Genomic DNA, 25,065 nt, shown 5'->3' with positions numbered 1-25,065 from the left:
AAACAGTAATACAATATTACCCGTTCAGTATATTTTATTAAAAATTTTTGACCTAAATTTCAACATATATTCTGTCAGTTCACTCATTTACAGAGGTTTAGTTGTAACTTGCACATTTCTACATATCTCCATTCAGAGCTCTAAAAATAGCACTTTTTTTTTTTTAGAAAAGGTAAGTGTATGGATTTTCTTTCCATAGGCTGGGCTTGACCTACATACTTCAGTGTAGCAACCAACAGCCCCCTGCCGGCACAGACCGCAGGGCTCTCTGCAGCCTGCTGGCACAGTCCACAGGGCTCTCTCTGCAGTTCCCCACCTAGCTCCAATGCAGACACAACAGCACAGAAGAGGGAACTCCCCCTCTCATAACTTGCCATCTCTTCAGAGAGCCATTCTCCAGTGCTCCATCCTATGTGCAAGTAGACTGCTCAGCAACAAGTTATGAAGTTGTAAAGAAAAGAAAGAAAAGCCATTCCTGTCACCCAGTGGAGATTTCTGGCAAGCTCCTTGCTTCACATTGCAATTTACTACTACCTGTCAACCTGGTGTTAAAAATACAGAGAACACTGCTGACCTTTGGCCGTCCCTCACTCCTTCCAGTACAGTTCTGGTCTCCTCTCTTGTTGTATGTAGTTCCCTTTCTGTTCTTGGTCTCAGCCCTCATCCCACCGTCTCTTTTAGCTTATAAGCCTCCAGATGGTGTGTGCCTCCTCCTGACCTGGAGTTGCTGCCCCAGGTTAAAACTTGGGAAAGAGAGACCGGACGCTCTGTTCACCTCCTGGGCTGTAACCATGGAGCTCTTGTGATGTCTTTGGTGGATGCATTTTTATTGTGGCTGTTCTACTCACAAATGCCCCTGACTAGAATAAGTTATCTCAGCTGTTCTTCTGTATTTACTATGAGTTCAACAGCCTTCTGTGCTGTTGAAGAGAATTGGAGCCTTAGGGAAATGTAGTGTGTGTCGCATACTGCTCTCCACTATTGGAGCACAAATCCATTTTAGGTATCTGTTATTCATTTTTGTGTTTTGATATGATGGACTGACGGGCCAATAATATTGTTGCTGAACCTTCAACCTGCCATTCTTGCATGGCATATTTTTCCCCTGTAACATGTGCTGAAACCTATAAACAATAAAAATGTCTTCAAGGGAAAGGGTGAGCAGTATTCCATTGCATGGAAGTCTAGATGAATCTTAGCAAGATAGTGTAAAGCGAAAAAAATATCCCCAGGGATTAGCTACAACATTGTATCCTGCATATAAGTTTTTAAATAAGACAAAGTGTTATATAATCTGTAAGAACAACAGAGTTACATAAAAAGGAAAAGCAAAAAAAAAAAAAGAAAGAAAGAAAGATATGAGGGTAACTTCCAGAGCTTGCTTCAGTCTACCTCAGGCAATCTATAGCTCTTCTCTGGGATGATGGCTCATGGGTGCTTATTAAGTTGACTGAAATAAAATTCTGTTTATCAAAGGAAAAAATGAATACACATTTTTTTCTCCATGGTTTAAGGATAGACATCCCTATTACGCTGGCTAGAGTCAAGTCAAAATGAATCCTAAAGTTGGTTTTTATAGGAAGTAGCCATACAGGAATGGCATTCCTTGACTTTTGAAACCAAGGGTGTCCAGGAGGTCAGCAGCACCTGGGGGGGGGGGGGGGGAGGAGAGGGAGGGAAGGGCAAAGGATTCATGTATCAGGGGATGGGATGGCTGACTACTCAGCTTCAGCTTGTCAATCTTTGCAGGTCTTGAATATATAATCTGCTTTACAAGTTATCTGAAATGAAGTAAAGTCTTACCAATAATGTGTCACCAGACACCTCTAATTGCCGAGGTGGGTGGGACACAGAGAAAGGATTATACGTCCAAATTGTGTCCTGATTTTGTTCCTCTCTAGGGGACATAGCAGGTCCCCGTCTTGTACTCATCTTTATTGTTCAGTTTCATTGGGTTGATGTATAGCTCATGAAATCCTGCCGTAAAAGTTGCAAATAGTAAAGCAGCTATGTGCAGTTATTGCTGCAGTACACATTTCCAAGCCTTTTCAAAGCATACATCTTCTGTATTACCTTTAAGTAAGATCTTATAGGTGGTGATTTTGGTCTATAATAAAATAGTAGAGGCCTACATATCAGTTGAGCCTTTAACACCTAGAACCTTAACTTTATTCAGAAAAAAAAAATGGATCTTGGCAAATGGAGTTAAAGTTGGGCAGATTATCCCCCTCCGGGTAGGCCATACGCTTCAATCATCTGTGACCTTATTAAGAATCAGGTGGAGATTTGAAACAAAAGAAAAGTAACTGTGAAATCAAAGCCAAAAAACTAAACTTATGTGATTGTATACCAGAGAACACCAGTAACACCAGAAGCTAGGAGTGAGAAATTGTTTATCCCCTCAAGGAGCAAGGCCCTGCTGACATCTTGGTTTTAGCCCATTGTAATTAATATGTGACTTCTGGCTCTAGAACTGGGAGAATGAAGTCCTCTTGTTTGCAGCCGCCAGGTTTGTGTTGCTGTGACAGCATAAGAAACTAATACATGCACATTGAAAGGGGTTTGAAACAGACTTGAGTATGATGATGTTTTATAGTGTTGTGAAATTTTCAAGTCCTTGTAAACTGTAAGGTGTGTTAAATAAGTAGGTTTCATTAGGTAGTCGATGAAGAGAACACTAAGTGGTATTCAGGCAGGAAAAGAAGGTTTTTTTTTGTTTTTTTTTTTGGGGGGGGGGGTCCGGTCGTGGGGCCTGAACCCTGGGCCTGAGCACTGTCCCTCAGCTCTTCAGCTCAAGTCTAGCACTCTACCACTTGAGCCACAGCGCCACTTCTGGCTTTTTGCTTTTTGCTTATGTGGTGCTGAGGAATCGAACCCAGGGCCTCAGACATTCAAGGCTAGCGCTGTACCACTGAGCCAACTTCCCAGCCTGAGGAAAAGAAGTTTGTTTATGAACTACTGCCCTCGCTGTGCATGGTGGAAAAGGGCTAGCTGAAGTCTGACCTGGGTTTAAGTGGGGAAGGGGAGGGGAGAAAGTAGGGCCAGATGAGGGAGGGTTTGGCCACAATGGATATGGATGTGACCTCAGGGCCTGCGACCCTCTCCTGGTCCCATAGGAAGTGTGACTGGTGGTGGGGTGGGGGGGGGGAGGAACAGGAAGAGGCAGCCCAGGATATGACCTCCAGGTGTGCCAGGTACTTGGGTGACACAGGTACTGGGCAGAGACATAGCCAAGAGGAAGGAGGAGCCTGCCTCACCTTCCCAAGGCAAACCTTACATGAACCATTTGATAATGTTGACATACTTACTAATATAATCGAAATCAGTATTCAAGTTAAAATACGTTTAAAATACATTTTTGAGGGAAAAGATTAATGATGCATTTTTTTTTTGCATCAGCTAAAAAATCAGCAAATGAAGAGCAATAAGAAAACTGCTTTTATTCTAAACAAAGAAGATACTGGCCAGTTTGGGCATGTTTATAGGTGATATATGACATATCATACATGTCACACATCTCATGCATTATGTGTGTCATATATGACATATATGTGTGTCAACATTTTAATTGGCTTTAAAGATCAGCAGGTGAACGAGGGTTTAGTAGTTTTGTCCTGCCAGTCTCCACAAGCTACTTGAAGCCTCTCGCTCTAACAACAGGCTATGAGAATGTCAGAGTAGAAGGATGTGTTACTAAGCTCTAATTTGCAGAACACAGAGCCAGCTCTCTGCAGATTAGTGGTATGTCCTGATCTTTTAGGCGCCCATACTGATGAACTAGAGCTAGCCCCTAACTCTTCCTCTAGGTCCTGTTTTTAATGAATAACCTTACAGAGGTCCTCGAGATGAAAGTGGATCTGTGGCTATGACTTCTTCACTACTTGTGCTTTTTTAGGTTGAAAAGCCGCATTAGAATGGGTATTCAGTATGTGTGCTGGTACTGGGACTTGAAATCAGGGCCTAGGTTGCTTTTTCACCCAAGGATGACATTCTACTATTTGAGCTGCAGCTCTACTTCCAGTTTTTTTTAGTGCTTAGTTAGAGATAAAAATCACATAGACTTTCCTGCACTGCCTGGCTTTGAATCAATCACAATCCCGAGATCTCAGCCTTGTGATTAGCTAGTATTATGGTATTGCTAGTATTTCTTCCACTTCATTGTGCTGAAGCTCCTGATTCAACTCTGAAGCTGGCAGAGCTTGAGCGTGATGCTTCTACTTGAAGGACCAGGCTTTCAGCAGGAGTGCTAGCAACCAGTCTTCTACCTACAGATCCCGCTCCGGGGCCTGTATTTCCCTTTGGCAGGCACTGAATGAGTGTGGTTCAGGGCTTGCTTGGCAGCATCTCTCCAGCCCTAGGCAGCCTCCACCCTCAGACGGCTCAGAGCACAAGTACATTTCATTACCTCGACTCCCACAGCGCACAGTTGGGGACTGACAGTTGAGGCCCTGTCACAATAACTTCACTCAGCCTGAAAAGGGAAGTTGTTGAGATGTGAGTGAAATCGATGAAGGAGTCAAGCTTTAGACAGCCAGGGAATAGGAACTACAGGAGAAAAGAAAAAATGGAATCTGAAACGAGGGAAAGCACTTTAGAATGAGCTGCTCTTACTGTAGAATTCTCCAAACTTAGAGCATTTTCTAGAATGGATCCCAAAGTTACTTTTTTGTTCCCCTCTAATCGCTCAAATGGTCAACTGCTTATCTTGTTATTTACTGCAAATCCTTTATGGTCCTCTGGATCTAAGGAAGAAACTTAAAAAGCAAATCTATAAACCTTCTTAATAGAGCATCTTCTAGAGATTGCCTAGTTAGACAAGGCTAGCAGAATCATCTGGGATTCAGACCCTGGCTGACAGAATCTCCTGGGAGTTTAGAAAAGTCCACATTTTCCCAACTGCTCCTTGAGCCAGTTGAAAGAGAATCTGCGGCTGGGAATGTACCTTAGTGTGGTAGAGTGCTTATCTAGCATGCATGAAGCCCTGGGTTCAATTCCTCAGTATCACATAAACAGGAAAAAAAAAAAAAGAATATGCAGGGTGATCTCAATCATTTGCTTCCTCCTCTTCCTCTTCCTCCTCCTCTCTTCTTCCTCCTCCTTCTCTTCATCTCCTCCTCCTCTTCTCCTTCCCCTCCTCCCTCCTCCTCCTCTTTTTCCTCCTCCTCCTCCTCTTCTTTTTATTGTCATTATTATTATTATTTGCAATGATTATTTTTAATGACCCTAAATGATTTCCAAGTGCAACCAAAACCATTAAATCAGACATTCATCATTGTAGCAAGTAAATTGAATTCACATTTAAGTTCTGAAAGCTGTCCTTTGGATTGCTTCTCACCTAAACCTTGGCTCTTTTGAAAAGGTGCTCAGTCCAGCACCTTCAGTGGAGCAGCAAATTAAATTATTCGTCTGTGTGAAATCCTAGTGGCTTTCTTTTCTTCAGTCTTGTGGCTCCCTCTGCTGGCCTTTCCTAGGTAGCACTCACTGGTCTACAGAACTTTATGGGTTCCGCTGCTCTGCACAGCACAATGTACAATTATGGCATTTTAAGGTTTTTTTCCCCCCACATCTAACCAGCATATCATGGCCAAATGTGAGTATTTCTAGCACACAAAGACTTAAATATATGTGTGTGCAAACTAACATCTTGCTCGTGTCACTTACCAAAAATACAATAATACTATCCATATGATTTGTGCTGGTTTTCTACAAATTAATTAGCATTACTTTTACTGTGGATGAGAAACCAAGGAAGGAAATCTTTCATATCTACCTTCTCTACCTTCCTTTAATTAATCATGCATCTTCTACCAACTCACATCTGGCTGCCGTCATCTTAAGTTGAATGTATAACAAATAAAAACAAAAGTGGGCATTTGTGTATGACCTTATGTCTCCCAAACTATATGTCATATAATTATATCAGAGTTATAGTTGTGTATGCATTTCACTATTGAGTTTCTGGGGAATAAAATTGTTCCATATTCTCTCTCAATGAACAATACAGTGCAATCTACCTTTAACTCTACTTAAACTTCATTAACTCTACTTAAACTTCATTAACAGGCTGGTCCCATTTTGTTCGGCTCTTACCACTAAAATGCCTTTGTCTTTGGTACACTAGTATCTTAACTAATTGCTCCTTGCTTTTCTCTAACTCAGTACTATGTTAAGTTAGCCTCCTCTAGTGGATGCCTATGGTAAGTGATATCCCAAAATATTCTTTTCCCAACAAGTGTGAACATTTCCAGTCAGCTTGGAAATGTCTGGGCCTGGGCCTATCACACCCTGGCCTTTCTGAGTGCCTTCCCTGCCAGACTGCCCTAATTACTTTTGTCCCCCCTAACATGTGGTACCTACTAATGGCACAACAATGCACAGGTGTACTCTGCTAGTATATGGTATTACTCAGTGATTTGACCTGTATTTGCTGTTTATTGCTGTGTAGCAATATCACAAAAGCCTAAATGTGTAGTGCCCAGCAGTTTCTGAGCATAGGGAGTCTCTAGGTTTGGCCCAAGACTAGAGGCCATTTAGATATGTATAACATCACTTTCACACACAAAATTATTAATATAGGCAGATGGCCACAGGCAGCTGACAAGAAGCATCTATGTGTTTTGTCATGTACCAAATGGTTTCATGAACCTTATATGTTCCCTACACATGGGACTGGTGGTTCTGCTTCATGGCGTTACAAGGCAGTCATCATCAAAGAATCAACTGGATCTCATGTGAGCTTACGATCCACTGGCTAAAGATCTGTTTTCAAGTTCATGTAGTTGTTGTGAATGTGTTGTGAATGTGTCTGTGTGCTGGCTGGGCCTTGGTTGAGGTCACCCAAGGCTCCATGCCTTACAGCCTTTCCAGCATGGCTGCTGCTTCCCCAAGGCCAGCAAGGGACTGAGGCTTCCAACACAATGGGAGTCCGCATTGCATACAATACAGTCACTCAAGATGCCTCTGTTGTATTGGTTAGAAGGAAGTCATTGGCCCCTTCTCAGAGGAAAAGTGTGAAAATCAGGACAGAGATTTAGAAAGCCAAATGTTAGCATCAGTCTACCCCAATCTCCTTTGATTTCCCCTTGACAATCTCCTGGAATGTATTTTCAACTGAAAACTACAAGTCTCCTTATTCAACTCGCTGTCTATCCAGTCTTCGCATCTCAAGTAATGAAATAGAACCTAAGCTTTGGACTTTATGTTTATTGTTGCAAACATCCCCTGTGTTAGGTACAGATGATGGTTGCAGCTTTGTTAGGTCTGGTTCATCTGCTCTGCGTGGCCACCGCCTTCTGTGGACAGGGCTTGGTGCACACTTACCCAGCCAGCACTCCTCAGACCGAGTCCTTTCCCTCAATAGCTGCCTGCCTGGCTCTCGGGAAATGTGAATGTATTCTTGCTTTTTACAGAGAAGCACAGTGAAGTGGCAGGGAAAGCAGACTGGGGCATTAGAGGCCTCACCTCTACTCTTAAAAAGGTGAAGCATGACTTTCGTTAAGTGAAGTCTTTCACATCTGCTTTTATTTGTCTGTCCATCCTCCAGAAGGACCTTTACAGTTTATATAGTTCATTCCACAGATATTTAAATATCTATCTACTTTATGCCACATCTTTTGATACACAAGGTTTGAAGAAAGTAAACAAAAGCAAACAATGAAAGCCCACTGAGTTCACTGAAACAAACAAGCATTTGTGCAATGTTTGTTCTCACAGAAATAAATGTAAAAATTGAGCTGTGACAGTTAGCGTGAAGAAGACCCAGTGCACATAACTGCACGTTGTAGAGCTTCTCCCCTAGTGTGCGGGATTACGGGGGCTTGACCTGAGAAAGTGGCGTTTCAACTCCACGCTGAAAAATTAATTAGCAGCTAATTAGGTGGAGAGAGCCCAGATGTCCAGGCTGGAGAACTATGTGTGTAAAGGCTCAGGGCGAAGAGAGTGCAGAACAGATTCAAGGCTCTGGAGATCATATGAACAGAGCATCCATGGGAAAGAAGTAATTCTAAATGGGGGAAGAAGTTGACAGACCCAAGCCAAGCAGTGCCACTGGGTCGGGGGGAGGGGATGTAGGAACAATTAGAAGCCATGGACCCACTGGAGGATTTTATTCACAGTTATACTAAATAAAGTCTATTTGGGAAGAAAGCCACTATGAAATGTTATTTTAAAAAGGACAAGAATGGAAGTGAGTAGACTTGTTGGGAGTTTACTGGGCTTAGAAGATTACTGAGGCTGCTAGGAGAAGGGGATGATGGATGATCAAGACTATACGTGAAGGTTACAATAAAAAATTATGACATCAAGGGCTGAAAAGGTGGCTCAGTGGTAGAGCGCTTGCCTTGCATGCATGAGGCCCTGGGTTCAATTCCTCAGCACCTCATAAGCAGGAAAAAAAAGCCAGAAGTGGCGCTGTAGCTCAAGTGGTAGAGCGCTAGCCTTGAGCTGAAGAGCTGAGGGACAGCCAGGCCCAGAGTTCAGGCCCCACGACCAGACCCCCCCCCCCCCCCTAAAAAAAAAAGTATGACATCAGTATGGTTGGAGATGATGGCATCTATATATTATCTTTAGATTTATATATGTAAACATATACATATATAATGCATATAAATACATTATATATATACATATATATACATATATATATATATATATATATATATATATATATATATATATACCTAAAGAAAACAATTAAGAATGTTCTAGGAAATCCTATCTTGTTTTCATAGCCCTTGGCTCTGGCTTACCATCCTGACTGGTTCTGAAGTAGTCTAGTCACAGGAAGTCCCCAACAATCTAGTTTTCACCATTGATTTTGGAGGATAAAGCCACAAATCCTGCCCCTTCCCTGCCCTTCTTCTCTTCCAGAACAGCTTCCAAAAGATGCCCTCTTGGGGGTCTATTTGATGATGTTTATTAGAGAATCTCCTCTCTCTTCCTGAAGCACTATGGATCCTGGATTGGCTCTTTCTACTTCCAAGATGTTTGCTATAGCACATAGTATGCTTTTTGACAATGTTTTTCTTTCAGTCCTTTTTGAGTGACTTTATTTGTTTTGTACCTCATGACGGAAAGCAGAAACCATCTGTAAGTTGCTATACATAGAAAGCAAAGTAAAATTAAAAGCAGTGAAATAATGTAAGCTTGATGTTGCCATCTACCCAGGATTCAGAGCTTGAAGCTTTGTTTTCTCCTTCCTGGAGAGCCAGCCATAATAGTTGATAATCACCTTGACAACAAAGCACTATACATGAATGAGGATAATGTCTATGTCTAGGAAGAAGTGTGGTTACCACTGGCATTGTAGAAACAAGGATGTGGTAACAATTACACTTTTACTTAAAGCAAGAGAACAGAGTTCAAGTTCTGGCTGGATTGTTTGTTTATGAAACTTTCTGAGAGTCTGTCTGTTTCTTATGCAATGCTCTGGCTGTGTTCAAATTGTGATTTTCATTGCACGTTTCTCCCTGTTAAAGAAGTGTTGTTGAACGCCTTTGTCCTTCATGCAAAATTCAGCCAGCCTGAAATCCAAAAGGAACAGAGCTGGAGAAGCTACATGGCCTGCAAACTTGATTTCTGGAAAGAAAGAAAGTCACAAGTTATTGAAAATAAAGACAAAAGTGCCTTTTTGCAGAGACATTGTTATCATAATTGTGTTTGTCACAGACAATACCTTTGTCTACTTTTCTGTCCCTCTTGTCTGCCTACTGACCCCTCCCCACCCAGCCCATCAGTTTTGTGATCTTATTTGTATACATCTACCTGTTAATGCTAATATTAATTGATGCTCATAAAATTTACCAATTATGAATTCAAAGGAGAATAGCACTCTCTTCCATGCTGACTAGGGGTTCCAGGGGAAACATCAATGCAGAATTTGGCCCTGACTCACTGGAGGGGAGGAGCAGGAAGCAGTGAGTTGAGCACTCACTCTGTGTCCCCCTTGACATCACACTTCTGCCCCACCATGCACAAAGAATAAGAAACCTGCGCTGTTTCCTTGCCTAGCGTATCTGCCAATCCCAGAGATAGAGTATGCCTCCCTTTCTCCCATAAAGCCTGCCCTTGTTCCTCCCCGTTTCCCTTTCTCCAGCTTGATCCCTTGCCATTTTTAAGCCACTGGACTATCCATGTTTGTCATTGTTTGAATGACAGCATCCGACTTCCTTGCCCAGGAAGCATCTGGAGAAAAAAGTGGGTGCTATGCATTCTCCCACTTGGATCTGTCTTCCTGACCTGGCCCAGTTCTCTGTGGGTACTTTGAATAACATCTAATACTAACATAGCAGTTGCTATGTGGCAGGTACTGGTCTGCATGCAGATGAGGCACGCACTTTTATCACCCTCAGCAAGGTTCTTGCTTGCCCAAGGCTACATGGGTAGAAAGGAGGAGAACAAGCATGCACACCCAAGGATACATTTACAATCTGGTCTCTTAACCTTTTAACACTGCTATTCTGTCACTGGTCATTGAGTATAAGAGCAATAGGTTGGGGCAGTAAAGACAATGTTCCCAGATTTATATCAGCTGGAATTGCCCTTGAAATCCTTTCAATGGATCAAACATTGTGGTGATATAAATGTAGATGGCAAAAGAAGGTGGAAGTAGGAATAGAAAAAGGTGAAACTGTGGAAAGAATGGCATTTGAGCAAAAAGAAATGATAAATAACCTCATTAAGAGTTTTAATGGTAATGAACTTAAGCATTCTAAGCTATAGCTGTTACTAATTGGAAATAATGCGATGTTAAGAGGATGTGGGGGAAGAGATGGCAGTCTTAGGACTATAAATAATGACACGTGTTACTGGTGTGAAGGACAAAGCATCATGATTGGACTCAGATGTTCTTTGTTCATGTCCATGAAGAAGACATCCTACCTGCCACTTGATTACTTAGCTTATTTATTAAGTTTAGGCTTGATAGTAAAAAAATAATAGGAGCTTTAACTTGTCACATTTGGCTGTGTTTGTTAGAACACAGAGATTCATCTTGGGTGGTTCTTTAGCTGGGATTTGTTTTCATTAAAATAAAAACTCTGGCACACGATAATGGAAAAAAAAAGAAATTCAGAGTTTCATAACATATCAGTGTATGTTTTCTACACTTGAGAATTTTGAGTGCTTTCAAAGTAATAAGTCTGTTTCCTGCTCTAGGTTCTTGGAACACCAAATGAAGATACGTGGCCTGGAGTTCATTCTTTACCACATTTTAAGCCAGGTATGCTTCTTTAGTTACAATTGCTATGTGCTTCCTACATGCGAAGGTGAATAGGTAAATATTCACTTTCAAGTAATAGCCTGTCTTGAAAAATTCTTCTTTTTCTCATGTATACTTATGTGCTGATGATATTGAACTTTTTGTCATAATTCTCTATCTGCAAAAAATAAAAATAATGGCATTCCCCTGGGGAGACTATTTTTACAGTATGAACTTTATTTGATTTGACTAAATCTCTTGCAGTAACTGTTAACTTACTTATCAGTGTGAACCGTCCACATCTATAACAGTGAAATTTAATTTGAAGCACTGTAACTCATCCATATCACTTCTTTTAATAATACTAGGATAGTATTAAATTGCCAAAAGGAACATCACATCTTGATTTCTTCCTGTAAAACTCATAGTACATGACCAGTTTAAACATCTAAAATGTTCTTAATTTCCTATTAGACAGCCCTCATTGCATTTTAATGAAAAATATAGCAGCCCCTAAATTTGGGCAGCTCAGAGAACACAAAAAACTTTAAATATATTCACACTTTCTTTCACCAGTAGATGGCAGTCACGAAACTTTCAGTTTTCATGATTACAGCAAAATCTCAACTGGACTGCTTAATTTTTATAAGAGGGAAGAAAGATTTGGAACTGGAAATGTCAGTAAATTCAATTATTATAAAATAATTCTGTTGTTATTTTTCGTTCCTAAGTTACAAATCAATTAATAAAATGCAGATGCACCATAAAATTACGGAAAGGATTTTATGGAGGATCCAATAATCATTATGATTATTGAGCTATGAATGATATCTGTTAGGGGAGCCATGTATGCTATTTCTCTCCTCTTCTTCTCTGGTGGGGATAATCAGGAATAAATTATCCATTTCAAAGAATGACTGAGTTGGGAAACTATTTTTACTCCTCATTTTTCTTCTGAAAGTGTACTGTTTGCTGAAAATTCTTTTTTTTCTCTCTCTTTAGCAGCCCCAAAGACTCTTTGTACTTTGTACTGAAAATTCTAAAAGACTTGTGTGTTCTGAAAGACTCTTAGCAGCTTAACAATTTAAGATGGATTTAAAAAAAATAATAATAAGAAGTATCCTCTAACAAATTTACTTGCTCCCAGTGGAGCCTTAAGTCAAGAACACAGCTCTTTATAAATGTTATAGTGATGGGCTGTTAAAGGAGGTTAGCTTGCCACGCTAAATGATAAGATTTTTAGTTTTAGACATAAAACAAAAGAACTTGGAAGGTTGGGGTGTAGCACAGGGGCAGAGTGCTTGCCTGGGATACATGAGGCTCTGGGTTCCATCCCTAGCACAGGAGAACTTGAAAAAAATTTACATGAATAAGATTATAGGTGCAGAAAGGAGCAATTAAGGCAATCATTTGTTCCACCAAGTATCTGATTAGAAAACACTGAGTAATTTGATCTTCATTAACAACATACACAAACATTAATTAAATATGTTCTGGAGAGTGCTATGATGTGCAAATTAGCCAATAGATTATGAGTTTCATGAGACCAGGAACATACATAGCACATAATTGGTGTTGAAAAGATAGTTGTTGCTGGGTGCCAGTGGCACCTGTAATTACACCTGTAATTCTAACTACTCAGGAGGCTGAGATCTGAGGATTGTGGTTCAAAGCCAGCCCAGAGTGAAAAGTCCATGAGACTCTTATCTCCAATAAACTACTCAGAAAAAGCTGTAAGTGGCACTGTGGCTAAAGTGGGTGAGCACTAGACTTTAGCACAAAGAGGCTCAAGGAAAGCACCCTGGCCTTGAGTGTAAACCCCGTGACTGGCAAAAAAAAAAAAAAAAAGGATAGTTGTTGCCCTGAATTATATTTTTTTCTTTTTTTATTGTGAGAATACTGTACAGAGGAGTTACAAGTACATGGGCAAGATAACCAGTACATTTCTTATCTAGCACTGTTGCCTCCTCGTTGTTTCCCCTTCCTATCCCTTCCTATTCTCCTTCCCTCCCCACACCCGATCCTCCTCCCACCCCCCACCAAAGTTGTTAAGTTCATTTTTCGACATAACGACTTGTACATCTCGTTGTTGCAATGGGTCCACCTGTATCCCTATTTAAATGATTTGTATTTTCCCTTCCCCTCCACAAATTATACCGACATCAAATACAGTAAAAGCAGAGGTTATACTGTGGGGGAGGGACATACAAAACAACATAGAAATCATCTTATAAATATGATAGAAACAATTGCATGAAAGGAAAAAAACAAAAAAACATTTGAATACTTATCTTGGGGTTCATTCCCCTAACGTCAACTTATCTGACCTTTTCTGCTTGACTCCGACATATACTAGTTATTGCAAATAAGGGAAACCCCGGGACCTATGTTTCTTTGGGCCTGGCTTACTTCACTTAATATCATTTTTTCCAAGTCTTTCCATTTCCTAACAAATGGGGCAATGTCATTCTTTCTGATGGAGGCATAGAATTCCATTGTGTATATATACCACATTTTCTTGATCCATTAATCTACTGAGGGGCATCTGGGTTGGTTCTATATCTTAGCTATGGTAAATAATGCTGCAATAAACATAGTTGTACTGGTAGCTTTAGTATGGTCTTGTTTGTGATCATTTGGGTAAATGCCCAAAAGTGGGATTTCTGGGTCATAGGGGAGCTCTATGTGGAGTCTTCTGAGGAACCTCCATACTGCTTTCCAAAGTGGTTGAACAAGTTCCCACCAACAATGCAGTAAGGTTCCCTTAACTGTTTAAAGCACACATTTCTGTGACTGTGTGGCTATGTGGTCTAAGTGCTGTACCAGATACAGCACCCATGGTGGACAGAGGGAGGGGAGCAACAGATGCTTGGATGGTGAGAGGCCCTGGTGCCCATCAACAGTTAAGATATGTAAGCCCAAAGTTTGTGCTTACAGATGAGAATCAGTGTGGTTAGGAATTCCTGAATTGCCTTGAGGAGGCCAAACAAGACAGTTCTATGTACTGAGGCAACAGAAGCATATCTTGGAGGACCTGGGCTTAGCCAAACCCACAGGGGAGTCCCACTATGGGACCTCCCAGACCTCAGGCCCCTGGGGAAGGAAAGCCCAAAGGAAGAGAGTTTCAGTGCAGAGCTTACCTGTCCCACCCCATCTCCCACTTCCTTATTCTGCCCCCCCCCCCCCCACCAAAGAATGCCATAGAGGTGCTGAGAGGAAAGAAATTGACCTTTGAAGACATACTAATAGTTTTTAATAGGTCACAAGCTAATTTGCAAAGGCAGACAGCGTGCAAAAGAGGCATAGCCCAAGCCTTCTCCCCCACTCCCACTTCCCCACAACTACTGCCTCCACCCAAGGCTCCACATGTATCCGTTTCCAATGTTTCTTTTCTTGATGCAAATGTAAGCAGCTATTAGTATAGTTTTCTATGGTAAATACAATTTTGTGTTTCTTCCAGGTTCTCTGCATGGGGAGGGGAGGGCAAGGTGATGTCTCTCTTGAAGGAGTGAGAGGGACATCACATTTAGGGCCTGGATGGGGAGTGGAGGCAGGGTTCTGGAAAAGGGGGCAGATGTCCATGCAGTGATATCTCAGAATATTGTTTATTAAATAATTAATATTCCAATGACAAGGCAGTGAATGAGCTTAACCAACCTTTGTTTTATTTGTTCAGATTAGCCCAGAGAAAACAAAGGAGTTGCAGGAAAATAGACAAAAAGGCACATTCCAAAGGGTAGATGACAAACAAAATCAGGAAGCACTTAAGCAGCTTCAGTAAGGGATCCAAGAATTTCTTCACTAGGATAACTACATTCAGGGACTCGGTCATACAGAAAGAATTAATGCAAAAGGTCAATGCTCATAATCCTGTGTCTTTAGACATACAATAAAATATTCATCCGGGGTTTTCCACTTGTGTCATTCATACTTCAAGCACACAGTCAGGTCTTCTGAATTGCCCACAGGATTCTAGCCTTCTCACAAACAACACAAACAACACTGATCTCTTCGCCAGATTTAGCTGATTTTTGGATGTCACCCTAATTGGTGATATTAAAGCTCTTTCCAGTGTTTTGTTATTATAAGTGTTAATACAGTTAATAATCATATGTAACATGCACACATCTTGCAGATGTGCATGTCCATCTGAAGAATAAATGAAAGAATCAAGTGTAAACAATTACAACCTTTAATGCTTCTGTCAAATTGTTGTCCAAATAAATAGTATCCCTGGAATGCTTCTCCATAGCACCTTCTCTATGCCGTGTGTGACTACAGTCAAGTCAGTCAACAGCATGGGCGTCTTACTTGCAGTTTTCAGGCTCCTCTTTCTACTTTTCTTTCTTTCTTCTTCTTTCTTTTGGTCAGTCATGGAGCTTGAGCGCAGGGCCTGGGAGTCGTCTCTCAGCTCTTTTTGCTCAAGGATAGCACTCTACCACTCTGAGTCACAGCACCACTTCCTGCAGGCTCCTTTTTAACATAGAGGCTGAGTATCTTTTCATGTGTTTCAGGGCCATTCACTTTTCCTTATTTATCCACTGTTTATATCTTTTGGCAAAGTTACAATTGGGAATTATGCATCATTTTCTGAGCAGTTTTAGAGTTCTTTATATTTTAGGGAAATTTTCCCTTTACTCCTGAAAAACTTTTGCTTCTCTAGAATTAAACTTACCGTTTCTAGTTTTGAACCAACATTGAACAAAATCTTCACTTGTGTCTTCCTTGTCTTGCCTAGCTGAATACTGCCTAGCTGCATACATTTTACCTTCAGAAAAATCTCAAGGTGTTTTTAGGGTAAGGCAGGCATGCTATTTACAGACCAGTTCCTGTTAAGGGTACACATACCATTCATTACTCTGTATCTATGTCAAAGAAACTAGTTTGGGTTTTCAAACAGTTTACTTTGGGGTGATATTCTAGGTCAAAGTAAATCTAGATGGCTTTGAAGATATTCTATCATTGTATATCAGTTTTTTAAAGTTACTTTTTTATCATTAATTCTGTAGAATAAAGAAAATTCATTGTTTCAACAATATTTACTGAGTATCAGCTGTATGTCTAGGATGTTACACTGAACAAAACACTAAATACCTCAATCAGGAGACTCACACAGAAAGTAAAGTTTATAGTGAATTTAGTGTTAGAGAAAACTATGAATAATCCTAGAACAAGAAACATATTCAGGAATTTCCAGGGGAGGAACTGACTTAGAATTTTAAGCAGGAGGGTCAAGGAAGGACTTCCTATAAAGCTAATATTTGACTTAAGTATATGAAGGCAAGAACTATGGAAATGCCTAAGGGAGGAACTCATCAGACAGAGAACAGTACATACAAATGCCCCAAGTTAATATGAAAAAGACAGTTGAAAATGAAGTTACAGGCTACTGGGGCTGAAACAGGCCACCAAGGACGCTGAGGAAGCTTGAGCCTTTCTCCATGCATTCTGGATGTGTTCGACAGTCCTGAAAGATCGTGAACCAGGAAGCACACGATCTGGGTCATGCGTTGCTTGCAGCACTCTGGCTGTTATGCTGAGAGTTTCAGGCCCAGGCAGAAGCAGGGGCTGTTCAAGGAAGCTACTGTTCAAGTAGCTTTTAAAGTAGTTTAAAAGTTCAAGGGAACGATGAGGCAATAGGCCATGAATAGAAATGACGTGACCTTTTCAGCTCCTCTAAAGCAGCTCAGAACTAGAGGGTCCCCCTAAGTATGAGGAGACATTCAAAAATAATAATTGAAATAGTAAGAGGGCTTGTATATATTTTCTTCTGTACTTAACGTTTATGCTGATCCGAAAGTCGGTTCTCAAAGTAAACAGGTAACCATGAAAAGCCACCTTGTATTACACACACGTATGAATGTGTACAGCTACTACCTATGTATATATGTATATATGTGTACATACACATAGGTATAGAGGAATGCGTGTGTGCTTCATAGAATGAGGAATCTAAACTTGGAAGCTGCTGCTTTTCTATCACATCTAGTTGAATTTCTCTTAAAATAATGGGTCAGTGGTTCTGTGTCTTCTCTGAACTCTACTGTTTTCAGTTTCTTTCCCCTCACTGCCAAAGCTGGGGGGGGTCAGGGATGTTTTTTTCCCTAATTCTATTCATTATATACACCTTAGAATATTTTTTTACGTAATGAGGATCATTGACTTCCTTTTGCAAAACAGCTTATTGGCCATTGTTGTTGTTTTTTAATGTCTCAGAAATAGAGAGCTCCCCCCTCTCTATTTGGTAAATTTGTACACAAAACCCTCAAATCACTTTATATAAAATAGTTTCTTATCAAAATACATGAGAACTCCATGTATGATATTTTCATCCAGCTCTTAAATATATCCAACAAAAGGGCCACTCAGCAGTGATTAAATGACAGATATTCAAGAGTTCACGCGGGAAAACACTGTAAAGTTCAAGGAAGGAAAATAAAATGCATAAAAGCATATTAAAATTAGAATAAAATAATTCTATTTTTCAAAATCAAGCATGGTAACAGAACACTTCTAATGTTATATTATTCTTTTTTCATTTATTTTTTTTTTTGAGCGGTACTAGGTATTGAACTCTAGGACTACAGAATCTAGGGCTTTGCTCTACCACTTGATTCATACCTCAGCCCCTTTTGCTTTGATTATTTTTTTTCAGATATGGTCACATGCTTTTGTCCAGAGCTGGCCTCAGAACATGATCCTCCTGCTTATGTCTTTTTTTTTTATGCCTATCATGCTTGGCTTATTTGTTGAGATGCAGAAAGAGCTCTTGCTACCTTCCCCTCTATGGTCTTGAACCATGATCCTCCTGATCTCCCAAGTAGCTGTGATTAACAGTCACCACCATGCACAACACTATTTCTGAAGATTATTTATCTAATGCAGGGGGCTATTTGAAGAAACTTTGATGAAGATAGAATATATTATAGAGGATGAAGAAAGGTAAATACAGAGCATTTTCTATCAGAGACAAAGTAGAGGTGGTGATTTAAAAACCAGAGGTTGTAAACATACTGGCCTTGAAATCAACATTTATACTTTATTACACTGAAGCATTGTCATGAAGTGAAAACTTTTCCCTTAGCTCCTCCTTATTCATGAAGGGTAAGGGGGACAGCAAACCAATTATATCCAGACTTTAAATTCCAAACAAAGGATGTAAATTATTTCAGAAATATAATTCTATGGTGGTGACACGTTACATTTTATATCATATTATTTACAAAACAACATATATCTCATCTTATATTCAGAATAACGCTGAGAACTTACAGGATTAGCATCATGATACTGTTATCCAATTTTACAGTGAAAGACTCTAGGAGACAGACTGAGAGAATGTGTGGCTTAATACCAGGCCCCACCCCTACAGTATAGAGCAGAGCCAGAATCACACCCAAGTCTGACACCTGCATCCTTACTGTGCCTTCCTTTCTTTGCGGTGAGCCCCTCTCCTGCAGGCCTGAGCTAGGAGGGAGCACGGTTGGGTCTTCTCAGCTATGCCTTACAGCTTCCTGGAAAGTCCTTGGATCTTCCTGTAGCAACCTTAACCCACCTTTCACTGTCTTCTATGGATAGCTTCCTAAGCCAGGCAATCTGTTCTTCCAATAAGTTGATGGCTTCAAATGGGGTGTGCAGTCTGCAGTATCCCATGTAGGAAACACCGCTTCTGTCCTTCTTGTGCCCAAGGAGTTTGAACCCTTAAGCTTTATTCTCACTGGGTCTTTAGGAGAATGAAAGAATAGCCATGGCAGTGGTGGGTACGTCATGCAGAAAGACGAGGGGAAAGAGACAGCACAGGTCACACCCAAGGAGCTGCTCCTGTGCCCTGCAGAGATCTCCTTCCTTACTCGTCTAGAAAGATTGCTCGGTCCATCCAGCCTGTACACTTGTGTGGAAGTTAAATCAGACAAGTTATGCTTATTGGTTTATTATTTGTTTGTTTTTACTGTACCTTATTGTAAAAAAAAAATGAGCCAGCCAACATGATTGATTCCAAAATGTTTTTAACCCTTTTTTTTGTGGGTTGTGGGGACTGCACTCTGGGCCTGGGCACTGTCCCTCAGTGCTCTACCACTTGAGCCACAGCACCACTTCCAGCTTTTTTCTGCTTATGTGGTGCAGAGGAATTGAACCCAGGGCCTCATGCATGCAAGGCAAGCACTCTACCACTGAGCCAACTTCCCAACCCAGTGTTTTTAACCTTTTAAAGACTTAGCTTATAGCTATAAAATAATATCTTTACCACTAACAATACATGTCTTCTTGGTATTTTCTTTCCTATTTGGTTTCCATACTTTTCCTTGAGAAACTTTTTGCCCTTTTTAAAAGAGATTGGTAGCAACTAGGTTTGATAATGGGTTAGGTACATGTATACAAATATGGCAATGTGATGGCTATAAAGTAGACTTATCCCTTTAAGAATTATTATGCAGTGTCTGCTTCTTGTCTTCAGTTTTACCACTGGAAGTCCTGTAGGTCTTCTTGATATAGATTTAGGACATGGCGCTCTCTCCCCATCTATCAGCCAGAACTTCCATCAACTTTGATTGTCTTTCTCCCAAAAGCAAATGGCAGTCCTTTTCCACATGGAGTGGAAAAGCCAGTGAACTTGTAAGCGAGGTGAACTTTCTGGAGGAGGGAGACTAGCTTGGGAAGTGGCAGGAATAGTTGATTGTTCTTACTTTATAGTGGTGGCAGTCACACTGGGAGGGCCTGTCTGGCACAGGCTGCAGAACAGATGCTGGTACTGAGTCTGTTCAGGGCTGAGGAGCACCATTCATACTGAGCGCTGTGCCTGGCACATTGAAGGTGCTGACCATACAGCTGTGAACCAAGAAACAAGCTTCTTTCCCTGTGGAGCCCATGTTCCAATGAACAGATTACAAATTACACGTTTCAAGTGTGGATGGAGACGTGTGAGAGGGAAAGCAGGGAGAGACAGAGGAGGGCTCCAAAGAGGAGTTGGGATTTTATTTGGAATGTGAGATAAATTGCTGGAGGATTTTGAGAGGGGAGGAAGTTGATGTTTTGTGTTTTCAAAAAGACATGCTGGCTATGGAGGTCACATACCTGTTGCCAAGCTGCAAAGAGGCTTCATTTCACGTGTGAACTCCATTTAATCTGTCCTTCATGCCTACAGCTCTGGGTTGAGAGAGACTATCACGGCCAGCTTTGACTCAAGGGAAATTATTGTCACACCAGCAGCAAAGACACAAACACAGAGATCAAACCCTTCTGCCAAGGGTTTGATATGAAAGGCTCTGGATATGGCCACTGATATATTAACAACATGCTGAAATAAGGATACAGGTTGACCCATTATAGCAATGAGACGTACAAGACACTGTGTTGAAAATGAACCTTACAACTCCAGGGTAGGGGAGGGAGGGTGGAGTTGAGGAGGTGGGGAGGGAAGGGATAGTAGAGGAAAAACAAAGGAGGAGGTAACAATGCTCCATAGGAAATGTACTCATTACCTTACTCATGAAACTGTAACCCCTCTGTATAGTATCATACAATAAAAATTATATTTAGTAAAAAAGAAGAAAAAAGCAGACAGAAATCTTGTTAGTCAGTCCAGAGAAATGTGGGATAATCAGGCACTGAGTGGTTGATGTCTGTAATCCTAGCTACTTAGCTCCCAAAATCCAGAGATTCAAAGTCAGCCTTAGAAAATAATCCACAAGACTGCATCTCCAGTTAACTAGCCAAAAGTTAGTCCAACTCAGGTATGTCCTACATGCTACTCATTCTCCTTGGAGTAGCAGTTGTGGAAGAATGCTCTGCTTCTGGTGAAAGGGAGAAGTCCAGAGAGCAGCCCCAATTCCATAGCCACATTTCAAGCCTCTATTGATCAACAGAAAACTGGCATTCCACTGGAGACACAGGCTATCAGGGAAACATAGAAACGTATCTAGCCCACTCATGAGGAGAGGGAGGGTCATTTGCTGAATAATTCAGTCTCTCCTACCAAATCTTCTCACTTTTAGACTTACCAGCTATTCCTGGCTAAGAGAAGTGAATCAAACTCATATTGTCCTGTTGTTTGTTTAAAAACTCACTAGACAGTTATCCTAGGGTTCCTTTAAGACAAATAAATACATGTCTATAAAATAATGTAGAGATGAAAGAAAAACCTAACTATCCATTATGTAGGATGCAAGTCCTGGGGCTTGAACTCAGGGCCTGAGCACTATCCCTTGGTCTCTTTGTGCTCAAGGCTCTACCACTTGAGCCACAGCGCCACTTCTAGCTATTTCTGAGTAGTTTACTGGAGATAAAATTCTCACAGACTTTCCTGCCAGGGTTGGCTTTGAACCATATTCCTCAGATCTCAGCCTCCTGAGTAGTTAGGATTACAGGCGTGAGCCCTTGGCACCCAGCTTGCAAGTAATATTTTATTCCCCAAATATTCAAGACAGGTCAATGAACTACTAATGAAATTGGTGGGTTGTTGGAACTGACAAAAGTCCCCTTTCTGTAGCTAACAAGAGATAATGTTTGCAGTGGATAATATTAAGGGCGTGTGTGTGTGTGTGTGTGTGTGTGTGTGTGTGTGAATACATATGCTATGTCTCTAGATCAGCTGGTATTTCATTTAATAATCTGTACCATGAAAAAGAATTGATACTCTCTTAGAACACCAAGTTTCACTTTCTACTAGTACACTAGAATCACAAAGAGTTACTACCTAATGTGGTGATACATGCCTATAATACCAGCATTTGGAAGCCAGAGGTAGGAAAATCATGAGTTCAAAGCCAGACTGGACTATATAGTGACTTCAAGACTAGCCTAAGCTACATAGTGAGATTCGGTCTCAAAGAAAAACAAACAAAAATTCACAAGGGCTAGAGATACAATTCAGTGGTAGAGTGGTTGTCTAGTGTGTCTAAAGCCCTCGGTTCAATTCTTGCACTGAAAAAAATAATCTCAGAATTATGCAGCAGAAATGGTGAGATCATCAACATGTCTGTGGTTCACTCATTTACCTGTTGCCTGAAAAGAATTATTTAGCATAACTGGAACAACACTGCTTTCTAGATACCATGTCTCCCAGGTATATTTTTACGTAATTGTATTAGGTGGTCAGCCTTAAGGAATATTCGTATTAGCTATGATGACAGTAGTAAAGGCTGACTGATTATTGTCAGCTCTTGAGATGCACTTTCCTCTGTGCATTCTGTAAGGTTGGATGTAAGGTAGGATTTGATCTCTCTAAGGGAGGATGTCATCTGCGATGTGGGGAAGCTGAGGCACAGGAAGTTTAGGTACTGTATCCAGGATCACTAGAATTTGAAAGATACTGGTCTTGGCTTTTCTATGAGTGTAAGATTTGTTCTCTTTAACTAAAATGAGAGACATCTGAACAGCAGGTAGCAAGTATTGGGAGGAGGAAACCTGGAGATCATTAGTGTGCACATTTTGTGGCTGCTGAAGGAGTTTAATCTGCTTGCGTTGGCTTGATTCACTTCAGGGTAAAATGTCGTGTGTCTCAACATGAAGAAATGTTAGGTTCAGACAGCTTTGCCACTTATGAGCAGTATTGGTGTTCGATGTCTGATACCGCAGTTTCTACACATATAAAATAGAGCCAGTCACCCCTACTCTACAGCATTATTATGAGTTTAAAGTGAGCTCATATTTGAAAACCACATAGGATACAGGAAATGTTTGCTAAATATCAAATGGGAGAATTGAGTGTGCCCTTGTGGCTAATGGGACACAAAGAGCAGAGTCCTAGTTCAGGCTCTAGCCCTGGCCTGTATCACAGTCTCAGGCAACTGAGCCTTTCTGGCCTTCATTGTGCAAGGGTAAGATGAAGTGATGACAATGCCTGGTTGGTTGGACCTGCACAGCTTGCAGATCCTCTGGAATGGGGGGACCACACACACACACACACACACACACACACACACACACACACACAGCCACACAGACACACAGACACACACATATACACACACAGAGTCACACAGTCTCACACACACAGTCACACAGTTACACAGTCACACACATATACACACGCAGAGTCAAGAGTCACACACATGTACACACACACACACACACACACACACACACACACACACTCCTGCTACTCTTTTTTTCCTCTTTGGAGAACTTTCTACATTTTGTGGGAGCTGCAAATTTGTTCCTGTTTGTGAATCTTACATTTTTGGCTTTAATATATGCCCAGTTGATTGAGTGTACTTCTCTAGACAAAAAGGTTTTGGAGAGCCTTGACACAGTGTGGGGAGATAGGACACCTCACCAAGAGCTCTGTTGCTCACAAACCCATGTTTGCATACATGAATGAATTGAATAGAATGCTTGTTTATAGAAATTTATATGGAATATGGGTTTCTTCGTTGAGGGGTTCTTTAGCTCTCTGGTTTGCATGATTTATCAGAGACTACTTAAATCCTTGTGTGTTTAGTGTACTGCTGTACTCATAGTGTCTGCATACAGTAGACATAGCAGACACAGAATAAGTACAATGAAAGAGAGTGAGTACTTGTGCCTTCTATCCAAAAGGATTTGAGGGTGACATACATAATTAGGACACTCATTTGAAATGTAACCAAAATAATTCAGGACTAGCTATCCTAGCTGTTTATCCTTATGAAGTACTGGAGTCTTTTCCTCCACTGTATCCCAAAGCATGAACCTGCCAATAAATCTCTACTGGATGACAGGGTGCCCTTTAGAATAACCCCAGCTCTTTGCTTAAATCTGTACTACTATCTTACCGGCTCAGTAAAAGTGAATGCATTTATTAAGAGGCAAAGTAATCCTAAATTTAAATTGTAGATAGTCAAATACATTTTTTAGAACTAATGATATTAGAACTTAGTATTGCATATGGAATTAGAGGCATAATCAACGTATATTGATTTATAAACTAATGTTTACTTATCATTATTATTATGAGGAGCTATTATTGTGTGTTATCAACTCTGTAACAGATATACTGCTGAAGTTTGAGCCTTTTTGTGATCTCCTCTGTTGCCACCCTTGTCTGTCCCCTTGTCTGAAAAGAAAAGTATTCTCTGTGATTCCTGGTTCAACATTTCAAGACCTTTGCACAGTCTAGAGGTTTTCGTTGGTTGTTTGGTCAGTAAAACTTTTTATTCATATATCCTCCCGTTATTGAAGCTAAAAACTAAGCAATATCTTGTAAGATATAAAATGATAGGTAATAAGAGAACAATGAGAATAAATTTTAAGGTTATTCTCTTGGAGCATACCTATAAGCATACCTATAATACATATATGTATACTTATAAACACATGGATGAAATCCAAACAGATTCTATCTTTATGAGGGCTACAGTTTGCTTTCACAGTGCTTTAAGCCATATTAGGTCTTGCTATTTTAAGCTAGGAGACTTTACACTGTGTAATCTTGTTCTCTGCTTGCTTTCTTGTGGAATAACAAGACACTGCAGAGCACAAGCCCTGGATTTGAGGAAAACTTTTCCAGCTTCCCCCCTCCTCACACATCTCCCATGTCATGATACCTAATGTAGCCAGTGATTCCTCTGCAGGCTCTTCTTTCTCCCTGGTCTCCAGCTGTGTTGTGAACATTCTCTGCAATGTACCTGCAACAAGGGGAGAAGGTGAAAATCAGCCTGCAGGTTGAAATTAATTGCACTTCTCAGTTATGCTATGAATTAGCCAATGCTTTAAATAATGATGATCTAAACTTCTAGTTTAAACATAATTGGAAGGAGAAATTAAACATTAAAGTAGCAAGTGAGAATAAACTTATCTGAAGGTGAATGGTGTATAATATTCATATGCAAATCTTGAATCTTATTTATAGGCAGGTGATTGCCTATTTTATGAAATACTGTGTTAGGGTA

General features: G+C 40.6%; 1 protein-coding gene across 3 annotated transcripts in view; it reads left to right on the top strand.

Moving 5' to 3' along the window:
* Nucleotides 1-25,065, top strand: part of Cdk14 (cyclin dependent kinase 14) — a 538,666-nt gene that overhangs the window by 379,592 nt on the left and 134,009 nt on the right. For all 3 annotated transcript variants that reach the window (XM_042684715.1, XM_042684719.1, XM_042684716.1), the window contains exon 11: nt 11,155-11,218. In XM_042684715.1, the coding sequence (XP_042540649.1) occupies nt 11,155-11,218 (64 nt within the window). The remainder of the gene's footprint in view (nt 1-11,154; nt 11,219-25,065) is intronic.

Source organism: Dipodomys spectabilis, unplaced genomic scaffold (assembly GCF_019054845.1).
Source record: "Dipodomys spectabilis isolate Male_0828 unplaced genomic scaffold, ASM1905484v1 ptg000089l, whole genome shotgun sequence".
Taxonomy (NCBI): domain Eukaryota; kingdom Metazoa; phylum Chordata; class Mammalia; order Rodentia; family Heteromyidae; genus Dipodomys; species Dipodomys spectabilis.
The sequence above is the reverse complement of the archived record's forward strand: the minus strand, read 5'-3'. Positions and strand labels throughout refer to the sequence as shown.